This window comes from Nelusetta ayraudi, unplaced genomic scaffold (assembly GCF_046127955.1).
Source record: "Nelusetta ayraudi isolate G7.1 ecotype Tasmania unplaced genomic scaffold, CSIRO-AGI_Nayr_v1 ptg000017l, whole genome shotgun sequence".
Lineage (NCBI taxonomy): Eukaryota > Metazoa > Chordata > Actinopteri > Tetraodontiformes > Monacanthidae > Nelusetta > Nelusetta ayraudi.
In genome coordinates this window covers 3,017,434-3,037,545 of record NW_027466067.1, presented here as the reverse complement: position 1 = coordinate 3,037,545, position 20,112 = coordinate 3,017,434, and the positions used below count along the sequence as shown (strand labels likewise).

Here is a 20,112-nt window from a genome sequence, read left to right as displayed (position 1 = left end):
AACATCTCGGAACCATTTTTAAGGGAATTATTCCTGTGAACTTAGCAGAAACATAATCAGGTCAGCAAGATTCTGCCTTTTAAATAAGACCAAATATATGTATGAATTAATATAACAACCCTTGAGTCTGCTCCCAAGGGGGGTCTCACTCCAGACAGGCTAATAATTGTGGAGCTGACAGTGAGTCAGTTTTCGGCTAAATGGGCTGAGTCACCTGTACGGACAACCAGGTGCGGTCATCCTCTTTTATCATCCCTTGGCACCCTGTCTTTGATGAAGGAAGTGGGTGAATCACGGCGTTAAAGACCGCTCTTACTGTGCTTGTCTGACTCTTGTCTGAGTGACTGTATCAGTTTATTATTATGTTGGCGGCTTTAAGGCTGACAATAGTTTAGACTTCAAAGTGGAGGCCCTGCTGGGAAAGAAAGTTGTTTCAGGATCTGGTGAGTATCTGGAAAGGGCAGTTTGACAAACACATGTCTGAGTTTGATTGATTGTCATGTGCAAACCCAAAGGTTGAATTCTCCGCTGTCTGGATAGTCTCCTCTTTCTTCCCAGGTTTATAAATGAGTTTTGTTCCATGCTGCTGCAAAAGTGAAATTGCTGCAGTTTCCATTAAAAATTGATGAGAGCAATCTCATCAGTTTGTTTGTGTGCAAGGAGAAAATACAGCTCCCTCAACTTCTAACCAGAGATGTTCTTTTAAAGTTGAGAGAACTTCCTTGTTAGGTTGGGTCCCAAAGCTCCGTTGCATTGTGTGTGTGTGTGTGTGTGTGTGTGTGTGTGTGTGTGCGCGCGCACACGCGTGTGTTTGTTTTGTTTTTTAAGATACCACCGGTTTACACACTGGTACCACAGAATGTCACCCTAGTGCACAAAGCCAGCCTGCTACAGGACTACACAAGTTTGGTTGCTTGCCCAGCACCTCATGAGAACATGGCTGTCCACTGTGGACAGGCACTAGTTACATAGCCCTATATCAGGCCAGCTGAGCATGATGTGCAAGTCGCAGAGGTGCCGTTAGCTCCCTTTACAGTCAGTAAAAAGATGATATAAACAATCTTTAAACAAACTTTCTGAGGTAGAATAAAGTGCATGCTGGTGCTTTAAAAAAGAACATGAAGGTAACATATGCACTCCTCAGTCTGTCTAATTCCTTTTTATTATTTCCTGTGAAGAAAACTGTTTTTTTGTAACAGTGCTTCCTTTGGGCGAGATAGCACTTTATGAGACATTTCTTATTCAAAGGCAGACAAACTAGCCGAGGGAAGACAAGCTCTATTATTATTTTAGATCCGCAGTTTCTTTACATGTGGAGTCACCAAGGACCAATTTTTCATTGCAGGCAATTTAACGTGATTCGGGTTGTTGCCAGTGACATTTAAGCGGCAGTATGTTAGCTAGCTGAAGGTTGACTTCAGTTGACAGTAGCTGAAAGACTCAATCCATTCAGCTACAACAAAAAAACAAAACCCTGGAGTAAAACAAAATGCAGACGGAAGAGCCATGTGACTCTTTAGCACGGTGCTGTGTCTCTCTTGTCTTACTCTGTCTCTTTGTTTCTTCTCGTCTTTTATTCTATGCCATTTCCTTTTTACAGCTGGTTTTTGCACTGGATTGGTTTAGTAGCGGCTTGCGTGCACCCCTGTCTTCACATTGTCAGTGTCCAAATGTCTCATTCAGTTTTCCTCCTCTCTGTGTATACACAGAAAGTCTGCTTACATCCCTCCTTTGATTGTCTGACTCTCCCTGGCTTCATCCTACTTTTTCCTGCCCTCTAAAATTGAGTTTCCTTGCCGTGCCTTATTTGTGACAGAGACAAACACATGTCCAAAAGAAGTGCTGTCAAGAAGTATTCATATATTTATTTATTTATTCACTATGTGTATGTCTGCGTCTTGGTACAGGTGTGTGGTAGTCTTTGTCTAATGCCTGTATTCGGGGTAATAGCCATCAGAGCCTAAGGCGGTGGCCAATCCCGTTGCAGGTGGGATTAAGGAGGGATTAAGCATGTTTCTCCGTGAAAGCAGACAGACAGGCCAGCACTAATCTGACTTTAGCTCCGTACTGAAAATCGACGGGCTTGAGCAATCCCACTCTTCCACGACCACATTCTGCATTTGTGTTTTTTGCGAATGTGTTCTTTCCATTGATACTACCACATGGGAACAAAATGTTTCAGGGTTTTTTTTTGTTTTGTTTTTTAATCTAGAAAAGAGTGAAGGGAAAAATAAGCATCATTTTCACACAGTTCTTGATGTCTACAAGCATTAGCATTGCAGTTTAGGTTTAAAACCACAAGAAAAGGGTTTATAGAAGGTTTTATAACTATGACACATGATGGGAAAGGTTTCGCAAGGACATCATTAAAGAATCTTTGCGAGACGACACTATAAACGAGTTACAGCTACTTTGGCTAAGGAATGCAGCTGCAGTTGATCAAATATCACCAGGCAATTTATCTATTTTATTTTTTTTATCTCGCTTTTGGATAATTTTGTGCTCGGAGGACATTTTTGGCCTCCTGATGAGCCGCTGCAAAACTTCATCAAAGCTTTCGTGATGTAATGTTTTCAGCCTCCAGTTTCAATCTCTTTCATATCAAATCCTGTCATCACTTTGAAACTTTGCTCGGCAAAAACATCTTCGTCTTTAGAATGGTTAAAACTTTAGAGCCTGCTGACAGTAGGACTGACGCACCCCTAATGAGCCGTTGCCGAACATTGTAATAAGTAGACGCCCAAGACTGGCGATTCATCAATAGAGAGTATTGAGTGCACACTGTAAATATCCACTTCAAGCTGTTGGACAAAAGCTATGAAAACATAGTTAAGGTTGCGTTAATGTTGTGAAGGCTGGGGAGGATGTTGCACGAGTTGGTCAAGTTCAACAGGACGCATTTGTTGTTTTTTGTGCTTCCATTGGTTTACTTTCCTCAGATGTGAGACACATGCTTTAGCGCTGAGAAAGGAACGTGAAATCTCACAAGAACAATAGTAATTACAGTCACTTTTCAACACAATGACAGAATGTTGTACCTGTAATCCAGAGGATGACTTCACTCCTTGTAGTTACAGTGCTCGCACACGTCGCACTGCTCTTGGAAATTGCAGCCCACAATCAAACATTATCTCCGGTCATAGGAGATAAGAGATGGAAAAATCAGCACGCAAATGCTAAATGTAGAATGACTTGAGGTTTAAAGTGTGACCTAATATGTAGACAGTGCTGTCATGGCAGATTCTCATCAAAATTGTTGACATTTCAGAATAAATCCATCTTTTATTCTGCAAAATCATCCAAAAATGATAGAGAACTGTTGAATAACATTGAGAGAGCAGATTGATTGTGACGGGATCGTCCTCCCTCTCGAATATCTTTACTCTCTGAGCAACCTCCAGACATTTTGCCCGTCTACTCCAAATCTACACCAGATGTTTCCCATCAGCGCCGTGTAAGCAGCCCTGACACATCCATCCATTCTGCTGCTACTGTGCTCGGGCCCAGCTGCTCCACGAAACGGCTGCGGGACACTGTTTGTACAGCAGGCTGAGCAGTGTCAGCAAGTGGTCAGGCAAACAAACAGCTTTTAAAGAGCACCGCAGTTGTGTCTGACGTGTTTGGGGAAGAACACGGTGGCTGAGCGATTCCTCTTTGAGTCTGTCTGCTCTGTTCCTTCGAACACAATAACCCATGGACGACGTGACAGAGGACATTGCCAAGGATGGACCGATGGTGGTCAGAAAGCAATCATTTCTCAACAACTAGAACGGAAACATAAATCCTCCTTTCATATGTAAAAAAGAGTTAAAGGTAAAAAACAGCTTGTGGCGTCACGTCACGAGCTGCACACTCCCTGGGATGCTGCGAAGACGGTGCAGCTCATTTATGGCTCATGTCCCTTTGCTTCATTGAGTCTGTCTGAGTGTGCACATACATGGCTGCGATTGCATCACCCGCCTTATTTATTGCTAACTGCAACGTCTCACCACGTCTCAGCCCAATCATGCATGGCCCCTCGTCAAATGGCATGAACGCACCATATCCTGTCTTTGCAGTGTTTACAGTTGCACAAGCAAAAACCAGTCAGGACACCCAAGTTTTCCAAGTTTTTTTTTTTACCGTGTGCATCTCCTCAAAACTAGCTTGTGCCTCGTTATTTTTGAGGTGTCATCCTTTCACCAGGCCTTTTAAGAAACCGCTGCTGATCATCAGGTGGATCTGAACTGAACTTGCAAATAGTCTTTTTTCAAAATAAGAACCATTTCTGATAACACAAACACTGTCCAGGAACGAGCTTTGTCTCTTTCTGTAAAAAACAAACAAACCAAAAAAAAAAAGAACAACCACGAAACAAAACACGATTGCTCGAAATGCGGCTGAAGCCTGCGGACGCACACACAGACGCACTCACTCACACTCACATACACACACACTCACACACTGTCACCCTCGCTGCAGCAGCTGTGTGAGGTAATGTCTGTCTGTGTCTGTGTCTGCGCAACACCCTGCAAGAATAACAAATCCACCTCTCTCCCTCTTATCCTTTTCTATCTCATTATCTCGCCCTCTGCTCTGCCTTTATGTCTGCATCCCCCTGCCCCCCACCACCACCACCACCACCTTTACCTCTCTCTGCTCAGCCTGCACCCATCTTTTCTCTCACTCGCCCACCCTGAGCCCCCACACCCCTGGCACTCCGACGCCCCCACTGCTCCTGTTTCAGGCTAGACACAGCAGACTATTAAAAATGTCCTCTGTCGAGCAGAGGCTGTGTTGTAAACAATGAGGGAGAGGATGACGGAGGCAGCTTAGATGGGACGCAGGGGAACAAAAGAATAATAAAGGCTCGCACAAAGGGAATAAAAATTCAAAGGGAAGAGTGGAAATTGAAATAAATCCACCGTGTTTACATTAGCATATTAATTTACTGGTTTCACCGGCAAAGACTTTGGATGCGGCAATGTTTTTGTGTTTGCCATGCCAGAGAAGCTCGAGAGTCGCCGAGGTGCAGGAAGTCTTCTCATCATTTAATCAGCAGCAGGAATTGCACTTGTAGACGCTGGAGTTTGATGGTGTTCTAACTCTGCAATCATTAGACGAACAATCAACTGTAATTTACATGGAAAAAAATCACATGAATTATGATTATTATTTTTAGGTTTTTTTTGTATTGGTTTTAATATACAGATGATAAGTCTTAGGAAAGAGCCTTTTTTTGACCATGGTTTAATATAGATTCCTATGATCCTGTGCCACCACACAATGTCGTCAAACCGCCTGCAGACCTAATTTAGAGACATCATGGCTGAAATGGAAAAGAAAAAAAATGATAATACTATATAACCTTTCAGACAATATTTCAATTAAGTCTGTGTGCCTGTGTCTTTATGAGAGTGTCTGTGAGGAACATGAAATTAAACTATCTTATGAAGATTGCAATTTCCTATGAATGACAGAAAAAAACAGTAAGCTGAGAGAGCGAGCAGGCGAGACAAATTAAAATGATGAAAAGAGGGAGTCGGGCTGCACACCAGCACACATACACACACACACACACACACACACACACACACACACACACACAGTCACTCACACAGACACACACACACACACACGCACGCAAACTGAAACCCATTATGTATGCTTTCTTTCATTCCAGAAAATTAAAACACAGCTGCTGAAATAGAAGCTCAGATGTGACACAACCTCAGACATAGTGTTTAAGACAATCACACAAACACACATAAACAGATTTGCTTGGTTTTGTGTGTGTGTGTGTGTGTGTGTGTGTGTGTGAAGATACCACACACGTTTGTCTCTCTATCGCTGTGAGGAGCCACGCCAACTTCCATTCGTTTTCTATTCTTCAGCACCGTCTAACCCAAACCCAAACCCGAGCCCCAACCATAACCAAACCTCAAATCATACAATCGTCTCCAGACTTAAATCCACACCCTAAAATTTAAAGACCAATTTGCAAAGAAAAGTGAGGACCAGCCAAAATATCCTAATTTGGAGGACATGTCCTCACTCGTTTCTTTGGAAATGTATGTACAGTCCTCAAAATACCAGGCAGACAAGAACGCGCGCACGCACACACACACGTTATATGTCTATTAATTGTGGGGGCGCTTCAGTGATGTCATTGGATGACCACGCTAATCTGATTACAGCGTAACAAGTTTGCTGCCTCCACGTATCTCCTCCGCCAGCAGTCTGACTAACAGACAGCCTGCGTCTGTGAGGCCTGTCTGACCGTCTGCCTGCCTGCTTCTTCAGGTCACGCTCCGATAGAACTGGGTCAAACGGCACAGCGTCCGACCACAGCGAAAGGCACAAGTGTTTATTGTCGTTTCCAGACAGCCTGCTATCACAGAAAAGTTTGAGGAGGTTGCCATAATTGTTTAAATATGGGCATAAAGACGTGCATTTTCAGACAGTCTGCCCCGGAGGATATTCATAGTCCCCTGCTCGTTTGTACACATGAAAAGTAACAGAATGTTGTCTTGGCAATCAAAAGAAACAGCTTGAGGGATAAACTGAAAGCCGGGTCTAGTTTCTCACCTTCGCAGACCAGATTAGTCGCGCCACAAAGTGGCTGGCAGACAGCGGCTTTTGGAATGCTGCAGGAGTCGGTGAACCCAATGACCCCTCTGTCCTGTGACTGCAACATTTCTCAATTAGGAACTTGTTTAAAAGAGCATGTGAATACATCTTAATTTGTTGCCGGTTGGCCGAAACTGAGAGAAGCTGCAACACACTGCCAAGTTTGCAACACAGTGTGAGTTGGACACATTTAATGTTGGAAATGAAACAAGACTATAACCACTCAAGGTTGTGTAAACATATTTGCTTCATGCAAAGTTAGATTTTTAATCTCTCTAGGTTATTACATTGTTATTATTGTGAAAATTATTTTCGCCTTAATTGATCCAGAGAGTAATCTTAATGTCGACGTTTATTCAAGATTTTTCCAGATGATTTTGAATTAAGCAGCGGCATTTCCTTGAGGTTGACAAGTTCTGACAGCGGCTTTAAGATCCAGTGACATCCTGTCTGAGAGTCTCATTTACTTCTTATTTACTGTCTAATCTCTACATCCTGTGCTTCTTAAGTCAACTTGCATTTTTTTTGTGTCTCATATTGACTGTCTGACCACCTGTCTTGCTTACCCTCACTAACTGCCTGCCTGCCTGCCTTACTAAGTTGTTTACTTTTTTGACTTTTAACTTTCTGCATGATAAGTCGCCGTTTTCAACCGCTGGTTGACTCACCGCCTCTCTCACTGACTTTCACTTCCTCTGCTTTCAGTTATGACTAAAGCAGAGAATAAGAAAGTACTTATAGGCTGTTATTTCCTGGAAGATGAAGATTAACGGTTTGATTCCTCTGTGTAACCAAGGCTTTATCACCCCCCCAAAAAAACCATGATATTAATTAAAAATTATCCATCCACCCATTTTCTGCCACCATTTGCCCTGCACTCAGGGTCACAGTCGTGCCGGAGCCTATCCGGCTGTATTACACCCTGGACAACACAGGGCCAACACAATTACACTCACACTTATGGACAATTCCGAGTTGCCATTTAGCCTAATGTGCTGTACGTGCTCCTAGACTTATAGACTCCTGCAGCCCAACATAGTTTAATATCCATTAGCAATGCATCCCATCCCGTTCTATGCACTTGTTGCTAACTGTTATGCTGTTGTGCTCAGTATTTTGCACGTCTACCCATCCCAGAGCGGCGGTACTTAGCACTTTTCTCTCAGGTTTCTTCTTCTTCTGTTTTCTTTAACATGAACATGCAAACTCCACACAGAAAGTAATACACAATTTTTTTTCTTTCTGTGAGGTCACAGTGCTAACCAATGTCCCATGTTGCGTAGTAATGAATAGTCCCTTATATTCATTTTCAGACCATTTTTTTTCTTCTTCTCAGTCCTGGGCAGTTCTAGCGTTCTGTTAAAACTAATGCCTTGTTGGATCCAGATGTTTGGCAGGAGACGACGTTACCAGCAAGGGGTTGGGGGTGATGTCACCACCCGGCGGGAAGTATCAATGAGGTGCCCTCAGTGGCATCACAAAGGAATGATTTCCACAACTGAGCTTTTTAGTACATAGTAATATAGACACAGTATGCACACACTGACACACACGCACACACATACTGCAAATGCGCAAAACGGAAAAAGAGTTTAAAGAGTGAAAATACTGCTCTGGATAAGCCTATTAGTCTGTGTGTGTGTGTGTGTGTGTGTGTGTGTGTGTGTGTGTGTGTGTGTGTGTGTGTGTGTGCGTGCGTCTGGGTGGATGAGTGCACAAATGCCTTCCGTCAATTCTGCTCATTCATTCGTTGAGCTATTTTCCTTCCTTTATTCTGTCTGTCTTACTTTCTTCCTCCTTTCTCTCCTGGTTGCTCCATTTCACTTTTGTCATCCCTTCATTTCTTTTCCTCTCCCATTTCCCTTTTGCTCTTTCCTTCTCTCATCTCTAATCCATTGCTTATTGTTTTCCCTCCTGTTTTTTTCCCTGCCACCCTCTCCTCTCTCTCCCTCTTACATCGCTCTCGCTCTGCCCTCCCCTCCCTCACTCTCATTATTCAGTATAATCGGTTGTCTAGACAGAAACTCCCCGCACAGATCACACCTGAGAGAGAGAGAGATAGAGAGAGAGAGAGAGAGAGAGTGAGAGAGAGAGAGAGAGAGAGAGAGAGAGAGAGAGAGAGAGAGATGGAGGGAACAGAGAAAAAAAGAGGCTCAGAAGGAAATGAGACAGAGTGGATGGAGGGGGGGAGGAAGGGGGAGGATAAAATGATTTTCCCTTTTTTCCTCTCATAAATCCTCAGAGTGTTTGGTTTGAGAGGAAAATCTGTCTGAGGCGTAAAATACACCGACTGAAGGAGACAGATGAGGGACAAATAGGGAGCAAGGGAGTAAAGAAGTGAACAAAGAAAGGCTGAAGTGCCTCTCTCCTTCACACACACACCCACACCCAAACACCGGCTTCAGTCGAGGGAAGGCTGAAGCACGACAAAGAAAACACATTTGTACAACGTCTAGACTGCTTGATTATCAAGAGAAAGACAGAATGAATCCTGTGCACTTAAACTAAGGGAAGTTATCATTTTGAAACACAGACCGAACTCTTTTTGTTTGAAAAGTCTAGACATTTTGATGTCACTGAAGTTGTTTGCACTTGCAATTTTTGTCTGTGTGTACTTGGACGAAAGAAAAAAAAAAAAGAAAAAGACATTTGAGTAAAAGGAAAGGTTTAAGAGTCCAACAGACAGTAGCAGCCTTTAATTTTCCAGGCCATGAAATCATCTGGGTTTGTCAGCCTAATACTGTCACTGCTGAAGAGGACATTCGGGTCACTGGTTATAAGGAGATGTTGGACGATGAGCAGCTTACTACTGATGAGAACATGTCTGTGGAACTCGTTGGTAAATTTGATGAATTTGATCACTTTTTGAAATGTCAGTAATTTAAATGTTTTAGAGGGTTCAAATTCTTCTTATTGCGAGGTCCCAGAATTATCAGTATGACACGTCATGGTACTTTGCCATTATGACTAATGCAGTTATTCACACAGTAATAGAACTCTGCCGGTATAATCAATTTTCAGTCTGGAACTGCATTCCTGGTCACATCTAATTTAATAGCGTCTGGAGGGTTAAATAGTGAGGTTTCAAGGCACTGCAGTGACATCTAGTGGAGAGAGCGCCAAAAGGTGCTCCTTCATGAACTGTTTGGAAGGGGTACACGTACATAGAAGTACACGTACCCCTTCCAAAACCATGATATTAAGCCGTACGTCTTAATTAATCCCATCCCTTGGCATGACAAAAAAAATAAATAAATAAAAACTTGGGTGTATTGCTCTAGAAAGAATCAAATTCCTAAAATTCGACTAGGGTGGCTTTGATTCGAGATTATATATACTGACTTTCAAGTGCAGAACGTCGACCAAACGTGTCAAAATAATCTTGATTTAACAGGCTGTACTGAGATGACTTTCTGAGCACTCGTGAATAACTCCTGATCTTTTTTGGTTGTCGCATTGTTTTTATTGAAGGAAGACACAGAAGGACTGTTACTGCAGTTATAAATCTGTAATCCCGTCCCATCGGCACCCGACTGTAGTTCCATAACTTCTAGGTGCGTCAGTGATAATTGTCCCCGGTCAAACATCGCTCTCTTGTCTATAGTTCCACAACACATGCACGTCTGTGTCGTTTTAGAAATGTGAACGTTACAACTGTTGTCTGAACGTTTTGTTGACAATGAGTGCTGAAAACATTTCCTTGCCTTTGCGAAACGTTCTGAACTCCATTCAGTCGATCCGGGACCGAGTAAAAGGTAAATAATTTTGATGATTTTTCTTTTCTTTAAGAAAGCAACACAACTCACTCTAGCTTCAGAGAAGCTAGCTAGCTGATCGCAACGCTTAAGCTAACGTTCGTTTTTATTCTCAAACTTCCCCTCCCCCTGTTTTAAATGTGTACTGTTTATATTTTCTGCTATTGGTTATGTTAGCTCTTGACTGTTTGCTAAAACGCAAGTAAGTGCTGTATCTTAGACCGGCCTATGAGAACGTTCTAGACAGCTGAAGTTTACTTGGCATCGTAGGTTTAAATATTCGTAGTTCGTGTGCTGTTTTCGATATGAAACGATTGTAGTTAATTACGAACACGATCTTAGTATTATCGCTGCCATGACCGTCATTTGCAAGTGTTCTGCGACAACCGAAAGTTTAAGGATGGCTTATTCATTTTACAGAATATAATATTGCAAGTATTGCAAATAGTGCATTTCTGTTTGATAACGTATTCTGAACAAAAATTTTATATATATATACAGCTAAGTTGATCTAAATGCCATTCTGCCAAAATGACAATAACAATATAATAATTATATTAATGCCACAAGATATGGCTGTAAGTGCATATTCTGTGGGTTCATAATGTCAAAAACAATAAATGCCTTAATTGTTTCTTTGTTTTTATCCAACATCAGATGGAGAATCCAATGAGTCAGACGGAGCGTTCAACCTCTCAAACTTCTGGGACACTCTGAGTTGAGTACCGTAACCTTGTGGGTCTCTTATTAGATCAGTGACTATACGACAATTTCTCATCTCATCAGTCAAAATGTCTCAAACATGTCCATTTGCACTGCACAGAGTAATAACAAGTACATCTATCCCCAATCAATTAAAAACAAGTATTTGTTGTTTGTAGGCATTGCTCTAAAATTTAAAGCTAATTTGAGGGGTGTTTTTTTTTTTTTTTTTTTTTTTTTTTTTTAATTCTGATATAGTTATTGTTGTCGTCTTTCCTCAGACCAGGCAGCAAAAGCAGTGTCACAGGAAGCCACCAAACTCAGCTTGGCTTTCTCCAAACCCCCGCTGCCCTCACAACAGGTTTGACCATTAGAAAGACAATGTACTGAGTTTATGTTGGACCAGTTAAGGTTCATTTAAAAGCTGATGAAGCCCAATCAGACGTTTCTATTTTGTTACATGTTCAGTTTCTCTTTGTACCACTCTGCTTGCAGGATGTAGAGAAGCTAGCAGACTTCATCCTCAAGAGTGTGCTGACCCTGACAACTGTGTATTACTGGCTTCCAAAGAGCCATGGTAAATCCAATTAGATTGATTTCAGGATGAAGATTTAAATTAATTTATCATTTAATGTGGTAGTCAGAACAAGCAATACCTGTAATAGCTCCTTCTTTCCACTTCTCCTGTGTGTGTCAGGTGTCAGTCTGCGACGACAGGTCCGAGCTGCAACAGTGGAGGTTCTGGATGGAGTCACACAGCTGCTGGAGATTATACTGAGCTCTCCGCTACAGAGGTGCGTGCTGCTCATTTTCAAAATACCTTCAGCCAAACACATGAGACACACTCTCTCTCTAAGAGCCAGGGTCATTTTTTTTTTTTTTTTTTTACAGTTTTAACCAATTTAATATTATCTATCTCTTTATTCAACACTCTAGAGATGCCAATGCTTTAATGTTGTATTTAGTAGTAGTTTAAACACCATTTTAATAGATTAAAATGTATAAAGATAACAAGTAAATAGTAATTTTGTCTAAATTTTCTTCTTTCATTTTCTTCGGCTCACCTCTAGTCTAAACCAGGAACAGTTAACTTCAACAGGAGGCGTGTGGGCTGCCTGTGACCAGTTTGCCCAGTTGCCACGAGGTCAGTTTCAAAAATATTTGTAGGTGTTTGTTTGGATTGCCAATGGTTTCGAGAGTTTAGCTATATCTGCCACTAAAGCACATTTGAAGAAAGTCATTATTGTTGAATTTTTTTTTTTTTAGCTTATTAGTTTGTTTTTCAGGCTGTTTAATTAATGAATGTGTCTTTTCTGCAGATAACAAGGGCGCTGTGTTAGTGCTTCTGTCTGCTGAGACTGGAATTGTGAAGGATGCAATAGAGGAAATGGAACAGGTATATAGCACTGATCGTATTGGAACTATGAAGCGTGTCATGCGTTACATAGCTGCTAATTATTCGCTAACAACAGTGAATACCAACATTCTTCTCAGGCATTAGCCGAAGTCCAAGACCCCTTCAGCGACATCCTGGACGGTCACGAGGAAGGAGATGTGCCCCGAGACAACCAGGACACGTACTGGTCAGAGCGGGACCGGCTTGTGATTGGCCCGTGCCAGGGGTTGATGAAGGCGTCTGCGGCGTGCCTCAGGAAGCTGTCAGCAGCGGTCAGATCTAACGGCGATGTTAGCACACCTCAGAATGTGGCTCAGCTCGATGACCTGGCCGACATCAGCAAAGAAATCAGTCCAGGGTAGGAATGAAAACACAAACACACGCGCACGCACATATTGGAGAGATGTTCTAGTTCTTTAAAATTTACTTACGCTTTAAGCTGAAAATACTGAGGAATATTGTCGTGTTGTGAAAAATAGATGTGCAAAAATTTTTCCTCATGAGGAAATTACAACAAACACCAAATATGCCTTACCCCCTTTTTCCGTTTACATATTTCTATAATAACATGAACGGTCTTTTGTTATGGGATTAAACTTGCTCATGTAAACAAATCTTGCTGTCTGTCTTCAGTGTGGATGATCTGGCACTGTGTCTCTACCCGCCCATGGACTACAGCGGCGTAGACAGCAATGTAAGATGCAAACAAACCATCACTCATGATGAAAAACAGACACCCGACTATTTCAGCAGTGACATTCACAAACCCTTGACCTAAATGCAATTTGCGCAGCTGTCCATTAAACTGCGATTAAATGCTCCATTACTGAAATGCAAATATTGCACCTGTCGCGTAAAACGTTGAGAGATTTGTCTGACAGGTCCAGCTTCACTTGGACATCATTATGGTTCGTGGACATTTACACGGTACCATTACAGTGGAACAGATGGATAGTATGTGAGCATAGTACACGTCTGATACTGGTTCAGGCTTTTACATTAAAAAAAAAAAAAAAAGGAAAATTGATTCTGTCCCTTTAACTGACTTTGACCTTTAACTGCAAGAGAGAGAAAGGCTGCCAGGAAAAAGATCAGTCACTGTTGGTTGTGTTGTGTCTGTGAAACTGTTTTCAAGCTTCCCCTTGACTATTGAGTTGTTGTTTTTTCCAGTTAAACTGCAGCAGTTTGAGCTTTTTCCCATGACAATCTCTAAGCAACCCTTTTTCTGCTATGCAAAACTTTTCTAAACAAACAGAAAATTGAAACTTTTACACAAATAATGAGAAAGTATGAAATTAAAAGGATTGTATCCTAATGTTTTACAGGTTTCTAAACTGGCAGTGCTGTTAAAGAAGATTCTGGGGATCATCAGGTAAGAGCGAGCCGCTGTTACTTTTTTTTTTGTCCAAAACATTTCCCCAGAGTTATGTCCTGTTCTGGTTGCTTCTTTAAACTTTAAGGAGCCGCACATGTAATAACTGGCAAATGAAAGCCTACGAATATTTCAGTGGAAAGATAGAAAACCAGTATAATCACCTTTCATTGTGCCACACCGTCAAACATCCAATTCAAACTTCCATCCTGACAGAAACTTCATCACTTCATGTGTACCCAGTTTCTTTCAAAGGTCTGAAGTGTTTCTCCCCCCCCCCCCCTTTTTTTTTAAACTGTCTGTCAATGATCCTGCACAGGTCCAGCCATGTTTGTGGAGAATCTCAGCTGACCTGGGTTCAGTTCTTAGAGGGAGCCGTCGACCACAACCTTCAAAAAGCCCAGGATCTCATTCACCAGGACAGCTAGCATGAATGTGTTTAAAAGGGGACTGTTGACGCAAGAACTCATCCTGCTTGAAAAGCTTCATGACATATCCCCGCATACCAAGGCATATTTTTAATATGTACGGCAATGATGTATTAAATGTTGCAGTTAACGATGGAAACTGTGCCTTGAAAACATGTTTCAGTTCAGTGAGGTTGTTTTCAAGATATCTAGTCTTGTCCTTATGGATAATGTAGACGTCATCCTGATCATTGCTGGCTTGTAGATGAGTGTGGTGCAGTTTTAATCCTATTTTCTGGATTACCACCGTTTGCTGCAGATGTCGCAGTCGATCAGTCTCATCAATAGCTTCATCCCTGACAACTGCTCAGCCCTACAGAGTTTTTTTTTTCTCTCTCTCTCTCTCTCTCTCTCTCTCTCTCTCGATATATATCTATATCTATATCTATATATCTATATATATCTATATATATCTATATATATATATATAATAAAACATTTTTAAAGTAAATACAATTCAAACTTGGTACATTTAATATATTACATTTCCATAAATTAAGTGAAATGCATGTAATTAGAAAAATACAGATAAGGACAATCTCAGGAATGTGCTTATAGCTTGCTGGGCTCTGCCACAGGTTTCACTCTGAGGACTCCCTCCTGAGAACAGGAGGCTGCCAGCGCTCCATCTCTCCTCCACAGGCGCCCTTGAACCAGCCCTCTGCTTCCCCCTGTGTGACACAACACGGGCAACGCATCAGTCCTCCTCTGCCATGAATTATGCAACCAAAACTCTGCTTTGTAACACAGACTGGTGGAATTTTGACACGGGGGGGGGGGGGTTTAAAAGACACTGACCAGCCCAGGGGCTTTCACACTCGTACAGCATCCACTCGTCTGTGCGGAAGGTGCTGTGGAACCACATGGCGTGGTCCAAGGAGGCTGAGAACTTGGCCCTGTAGTTGGGGTACGGCAACAGTGCGGTGCCCAGGAATGCATAATCCGACACATAAGCCGCTACGCAGCAGTGCAGCTTCATGTTGCCTTCACCTACACACAATCAAAGTTTGAGAAGTTATTTGATGCAAAAGGAAATGTGTATGAGATGGGCAGTGTAAAGGTCCGCTCAATCCATATTACCGATGTGTCCTCGCGCTCGCACCCAGAACAGCTTCCTTGGCTCAGCAGCAGTTATTCTGTAGAAGTGTGGCGGGTTCACCGGCTTTATCTCTATGGGGACCTCGTTGGCTAGCAGTTTGTTAAGACCTTGTTTAGCATTTTCTGCTAGGTCAGCTTTACTGAAAGATACCCAGAGGGAGAAAAAAAACATAGTCATGTGTCTAGGCGATCTGACCCAGCAACAACACTGTTTGGGAAGAGTGCCCACTCTGACATGAGGCTTTAAACTTTTACTTTAATGGTCCAGAGTGTAAAATTTTTAAGGAAGCCCGTCAGACAGCACGATTTGTATTCAGGGCACTGCTGTGCTGCCTTCCTTTCCTTGGGAAAATGGTGGCACAAGATTGCAGCTAACTAGGAGCAAGACCTTTGCTCCATGTATATTCTTACATATATGAGAATCGTTCTGAGGGTAGTAAAACAAAATGACTTTTATTGTAATGCGAGTATACACTTTTATTAATGTATTTATTGGCAATATGTTAAGTTATTACCAATATAAAAAGCCAAATTTAAATATTTTGTGTTACAACCATCACACAACTTCAGTCTTTAAACAAACACAGTTCTATCGTAAGTTCTGCAAACACAGTTTTAGTGACGAGGGCAGATTCAAATAGTTTTAAAGCAGCTCTAGGTAACTTTCAGTGGAAATGGCAAAGTGACGAAGTAAACACGCTGCAGCGCTAGTTTATTGATGTGGAAAAATACTAATATTTTCCTACCTGGAGCGCTCGTATGTGTTCTGGAAAAAAAAACTATGAAATGCAAAATAGACATTGATAATAATGTCGTAGCAAACGTTCAACACTTTTATTACTTCGTCTTTCATCAAGGTTAATTATTGGGTTCCATTCCGTCATTTTATAATCTTATGTATTTGTAATAGTCCTCTAAATAGACGTGTGACGTTGCCGTATAGTGGTTCGTCCGGCCTGTCGGGTCACGCTTGAAAGTTACGCAGTGCAGTTACAGCCGGCACAACCCCCCTCTCGCTGCCGAGGCGGCACCATTGATCCTATTTATCGTTTATGTACCGCTTTACTGAGTTTGGAATAATAATTTTATGGTCCAAAAGTTATCTAGAGCTGCTTTAAGGTTTCCCTTGCAGTTCTAAGCTTGTACCACCAGAGGGCGGCCTTGGACTCTTAGTTCTTACTGGGATTTGTTCTGTGACTGAAGGCCGTCCTCTTCTCTCTTCCTTTTTTTTCTTACCTGAGATAAAGATGAATGATCTCTTCTACGGTGAGGAGGTCCTCAGGTGGTGGGACCACTGGCATGGTGAACTGGTGCTGCAGGGGGCTCTCCTGTTGCATGTGAAAGGAGGCTTGGCAAATGAGTATGGGCTGTCCGTGTTGGATGGCCTTCACTGAGCGCACGCTGAAACTGCGGCCGTCTCTTGTACGTTCCACCTGGTACAGAACTGGAACCTTAGGATCTCCTGAAGACGGATGGTGAAAGAACAATAAGGCGGACAGATTTTCATCACAAAACCAGCCGAGTGATGCTGCATCTTACCTGCTCGTACAAAGTAGCAGTGAAGAGAATGTGCAAAAAGACTATCGCTGACAGATTTGGCCGCAGCCACTAGCGCCTGACCCACAATCTGACCCCCAAACAAACGCTGACTGCTAGGCACCCAGTGGTGAGTTCCTCTGGTGAAAACACAAATATGTGGATTAGCTGTTAAAATAACAGTACATTTGAATCTTTTACACAAATTTCATTGGTTTATCGAGCACCTTTTTTTTTTTTTTTTTTTTTTATTAAATAGCAAATTTATCATGTTATGGCCAAATAACTAATATGTAAATCTTTACTTTTAATCGAATTCAACAGGCTTGAAAGAGATGAGGCATGTGTGAAACAAGCTCCCTTTTTAATGATGAGAACGACAAAAACCCTTGATGCTTAAGGCTCTTCAACACACATTTGAACTCATTTAACAGCTAATATTGTTGAGACCACGAAAGAGATACTGTGTAGTTCAAGTATCTCAGTCTACATGAGTATACTGTTGTGTATTGTAAAGGTGTGTTAAATACATTAACGTGCACTGTGTAGTCGGTAACCGAGATAAAAAAACAAAAAAAAAACAAATGAAAATCGTACATGTTGTTGTTCAAAATTGACACACAGTGACACATAAGAGCACCTGCCAAGCAAACAGAAGCAACCACTCGGTTAGCCCGCCAGCTCTACCTGTACAGGTCAACATCCAGCTGCTCTAAGTTCAGCACGCTGGTAACCAGGACGCTCTTCAGGTCCGAGGAGAACTGTGACGACGAACTTTGTCCGTTTTCCTCGTGAGCCGGTTGCGGTAGGTCAGAAGGGTCTGGATAGCAGCTGTTTGCGGCCAGCTCGCTGGCATCAGCCGCTGTTTGCTCTTTCTCCCGTTCCGCCATGTTTGCTTGTCAACTTCTCTTCTTCGTTGGTTTCAAAACAGCGTTAGCTCTCTGCTGCTACCCTCTGGCTTAACTCTGTACGACTCACAACTTTACGACAATTTCAACCGAGTTCGGCATTCGATAGTTCAGTTTCTAGACTTAGTCTAGAATCCCATCCATCCATTTTCAATGCCCGTTTCCTCCCCTTTCTTCTTGAGCTCAGGGACACAGGGGTCTGCTGGAGCCTCTCTCAGCTGTCATAGGGCAAAGCCAGGGTGACACCCTGGACAAGTATCCAGTTCATTGCAGGGCCACATAGAGACAAACAACCATTCACACTCACATACACACCTACGGGCAATTTAGAGTTTCCAATTCACCTTACATGCATGTTTTTGGACTGTGAGAGGAAGGCGGAGAACCTGGAGAGAACCCACACAGAAACAGGGAGAACATGCAAACTCCACCACGTGTTGCCTTAGTCCGGAAGCGTTGTTGTCAAACTGTGCCCATACGTCATTTTTCCGCCCATACTTCATTACGGTTTATCAGCCCTGGACCTCCTGCTCTGAGCCTACTGGAATCTCCTTCTGCGGCATGCTCATGAAATAGGTGCTTTGTTAGATCTTCTGGAAGAGGTTATAAACACGTCACCTCAGAGGGTGGAAGCAATACCTGGCTATGGACATTGGGAGATGCATTAGAGAGGCGTTGGCGTCCTTTGTGACATCACAAAGAAACAAAGGATGGATTTCTGTCTTTTCTGAGAAGCTAATGGAGATACATAATATGTACCCCTAATACTAATCTATGTATTTACTTGGTAATTATAATTTAAAATCTACATAATTATTCATTGTGGGTTTCCCCCCACAACCTATGTGTCTTTAAATAGCTCTCTCAGTATTTACACAGAAATATCAGGTTCATATTCATCAATATGACTGTTTGATTGTGTCTCCTATTACATTTCCCAATTTAACTGCCTGTGATCTTGAATCAAAGGCTGTAAGGATGGAAGATGCATTTTTCATGTACTTTTAGAGGCTTTAATTCTTAATAAAGCCCGGATAGAGAAATGAGGAGGTGAAGCGAAGAAAAGGAGGAGGGGCAAAATGAGAGTGATCTAATGGTCCTCACCCCCGCCGCCCCTCCCTCGCCATTCTCCAAGGTCAGAATTGAAAGCTTTGGCTCTGAGGCAGAGTGGCAGGGCCCCGCGACTCCCCCACTTTTCCTCCCTCATAGGTCCTCGGCTGCTGCATGTCTATCTGCAAAGAAAGTTTCTGCCAAATGGGAAAACTGCTATCAAAAGAAAAAATACAAAAAAAAACAAAACAGTTTTACTGCGCATTTCCACTTCCATCCATCCATCTATCCATTTTCTATACCCGCTTCCTCCAGCACTCAGGGTTGCTGGGGTTTGCAGAAAAAACATTGCAAGCTGAACTGAGATGTTAATCACAACATTTTAACACTGAAAAACAACCGTGCTATCATCTTGTTGACTCTTGTTTATGAAACCGATATGGACAAACAATAAATAAGTGGAAATTACATTTGGTTGAAGCAAAGTCTTGCATCAGGCCAGGCGCTCAATCCCAGACTGCTGGGTGGTGGGTAAAGGTTCTGAACTAAATATAGAAAATGTTTCCTGTAATCAAAGCTTTTGTTCACTTTCAGCAATCAAACCTCCATTAAAACTCACAGCCCACGGCCCCCTGCTGCACCGTCATTGCTTTTTTTTTTTCTTTCCCTTTTTTGATTTGAAGCTGCTTTGTACTTAGCTCAAACCAGTGCAGCTTCGGCGATACTAAATGCATACAACAAAACAGAACAATACATCCACCTTTGTTTAAGCTCTGTTCTGTGAATGTAAGAGCCAATAGACTGCAAAATAACAAGGCTGTTCACGGATCAGCTGCCTCATCTGTACAAGGCGACGCAGTGATCCCAGAAAGCAGTCGAAGTCAATGCCATAAGAGGTCCTTCACCCTGCACCTTTTCTTTTTTTTCATTTACACGTGTTTTCGCCTTTCCGGAGATTAATTGCATTGCGTTCCTCCCCCCCTGGCTGACATTTAAAATTCCCTGGCCACTGTATGTGCCAGCTGGGCGACAACGAGGGAAATCATTTTGGGCTTTCAGAAGGAAAACCAAAGGGATGAGCTTTGTTTTGCTTGATTCCACTAATTGAGAGCAGAAAACAACTGATGCAGTGGACAAAATCAACCACATCTTAGGAACCAACCTAAAATCAATTAGCACAAGGAAAATACGCGAACCACTGCAATAAACAGGCTGTTTA

General features: G+C 42.3%; 2 protein-coding genes across 3 annotated transcripts; one reads left to right on the top strand and one right to left on the bottom strand.

Annotated features, from left to right (window-relative positions):
- The first annotated feature begins 10,004 nt into the window (after positions 1 to 10,004).
- Positions 10,005 to 14,419, top strand: ccndbp1 (cyclin D-type binding-protein 1). Its single transcript, XM_076024765.1, has 11 exons — positions 10,005 to 10,364; positions 11,022 to 11,081; positions 11,348 to 11,427; positions 11,562 to 11,643; positions 11,764 to 11,860; positions 12,137 to 12,210; positions 12,386 to 12,462; positions 12,561 to 12,820; positions 13,096 to 13,156; positions 13,788 to 13,834; positions 14,154 to 14,419. Exons 1-11 carry the CDS (start codon positions 10,289 to 10,291, stop codon positions 14,260 to 14,262), a joined length of 1,023 nt encoding a protein of 340 aa, XP_075880880.1. The 5' UTR covers positions 10,005 to 10,288; the 3' UTR covers positions 14,263 to 14,419.
- A 310-nt stretch (positions 14,420 to 14,729) lies between these two features.
- acot8 (acyl-CoA thioesterase 8) lies at positions 14,730 to 17,844 on the bottom strand. Of its 2 annotated transcripts, none has more exons than XM_076024763.1 (6): positions 17,623 to 17,844; positions 16,939 to 17,075; positions 16,636 to 16,861; positions 15,382 to 15,539; positions 15,100 to 15,291; positions 14,730 to 14,972 (listed from the first exon to the last, which is right to left on the bottom strand). In XM_076024763.1, exons 1-6 carry the CDS (start codon positions 17,823 to 17,825, stop codon positions 14,854 to 14,856), a joined length of 1,035 nt encoding a protein of 344 aa, XP_075880878.1. In that variant the 5' UTR covers positions 17,826 to 17,844; the 3' UTR covers positions 14,730 to 14,853. The 2 variants fall into 2 exon arrangements, with proteins under 2 accessions (XP_075880878.1, XP_075880879.1); XM_076024764.1 differs by having other exon boundaries at positions 17,533 to 17,672.
- Between the last annotated feature and the right edge of the window lie 2,268 nt (positions 17,845 to 20,112).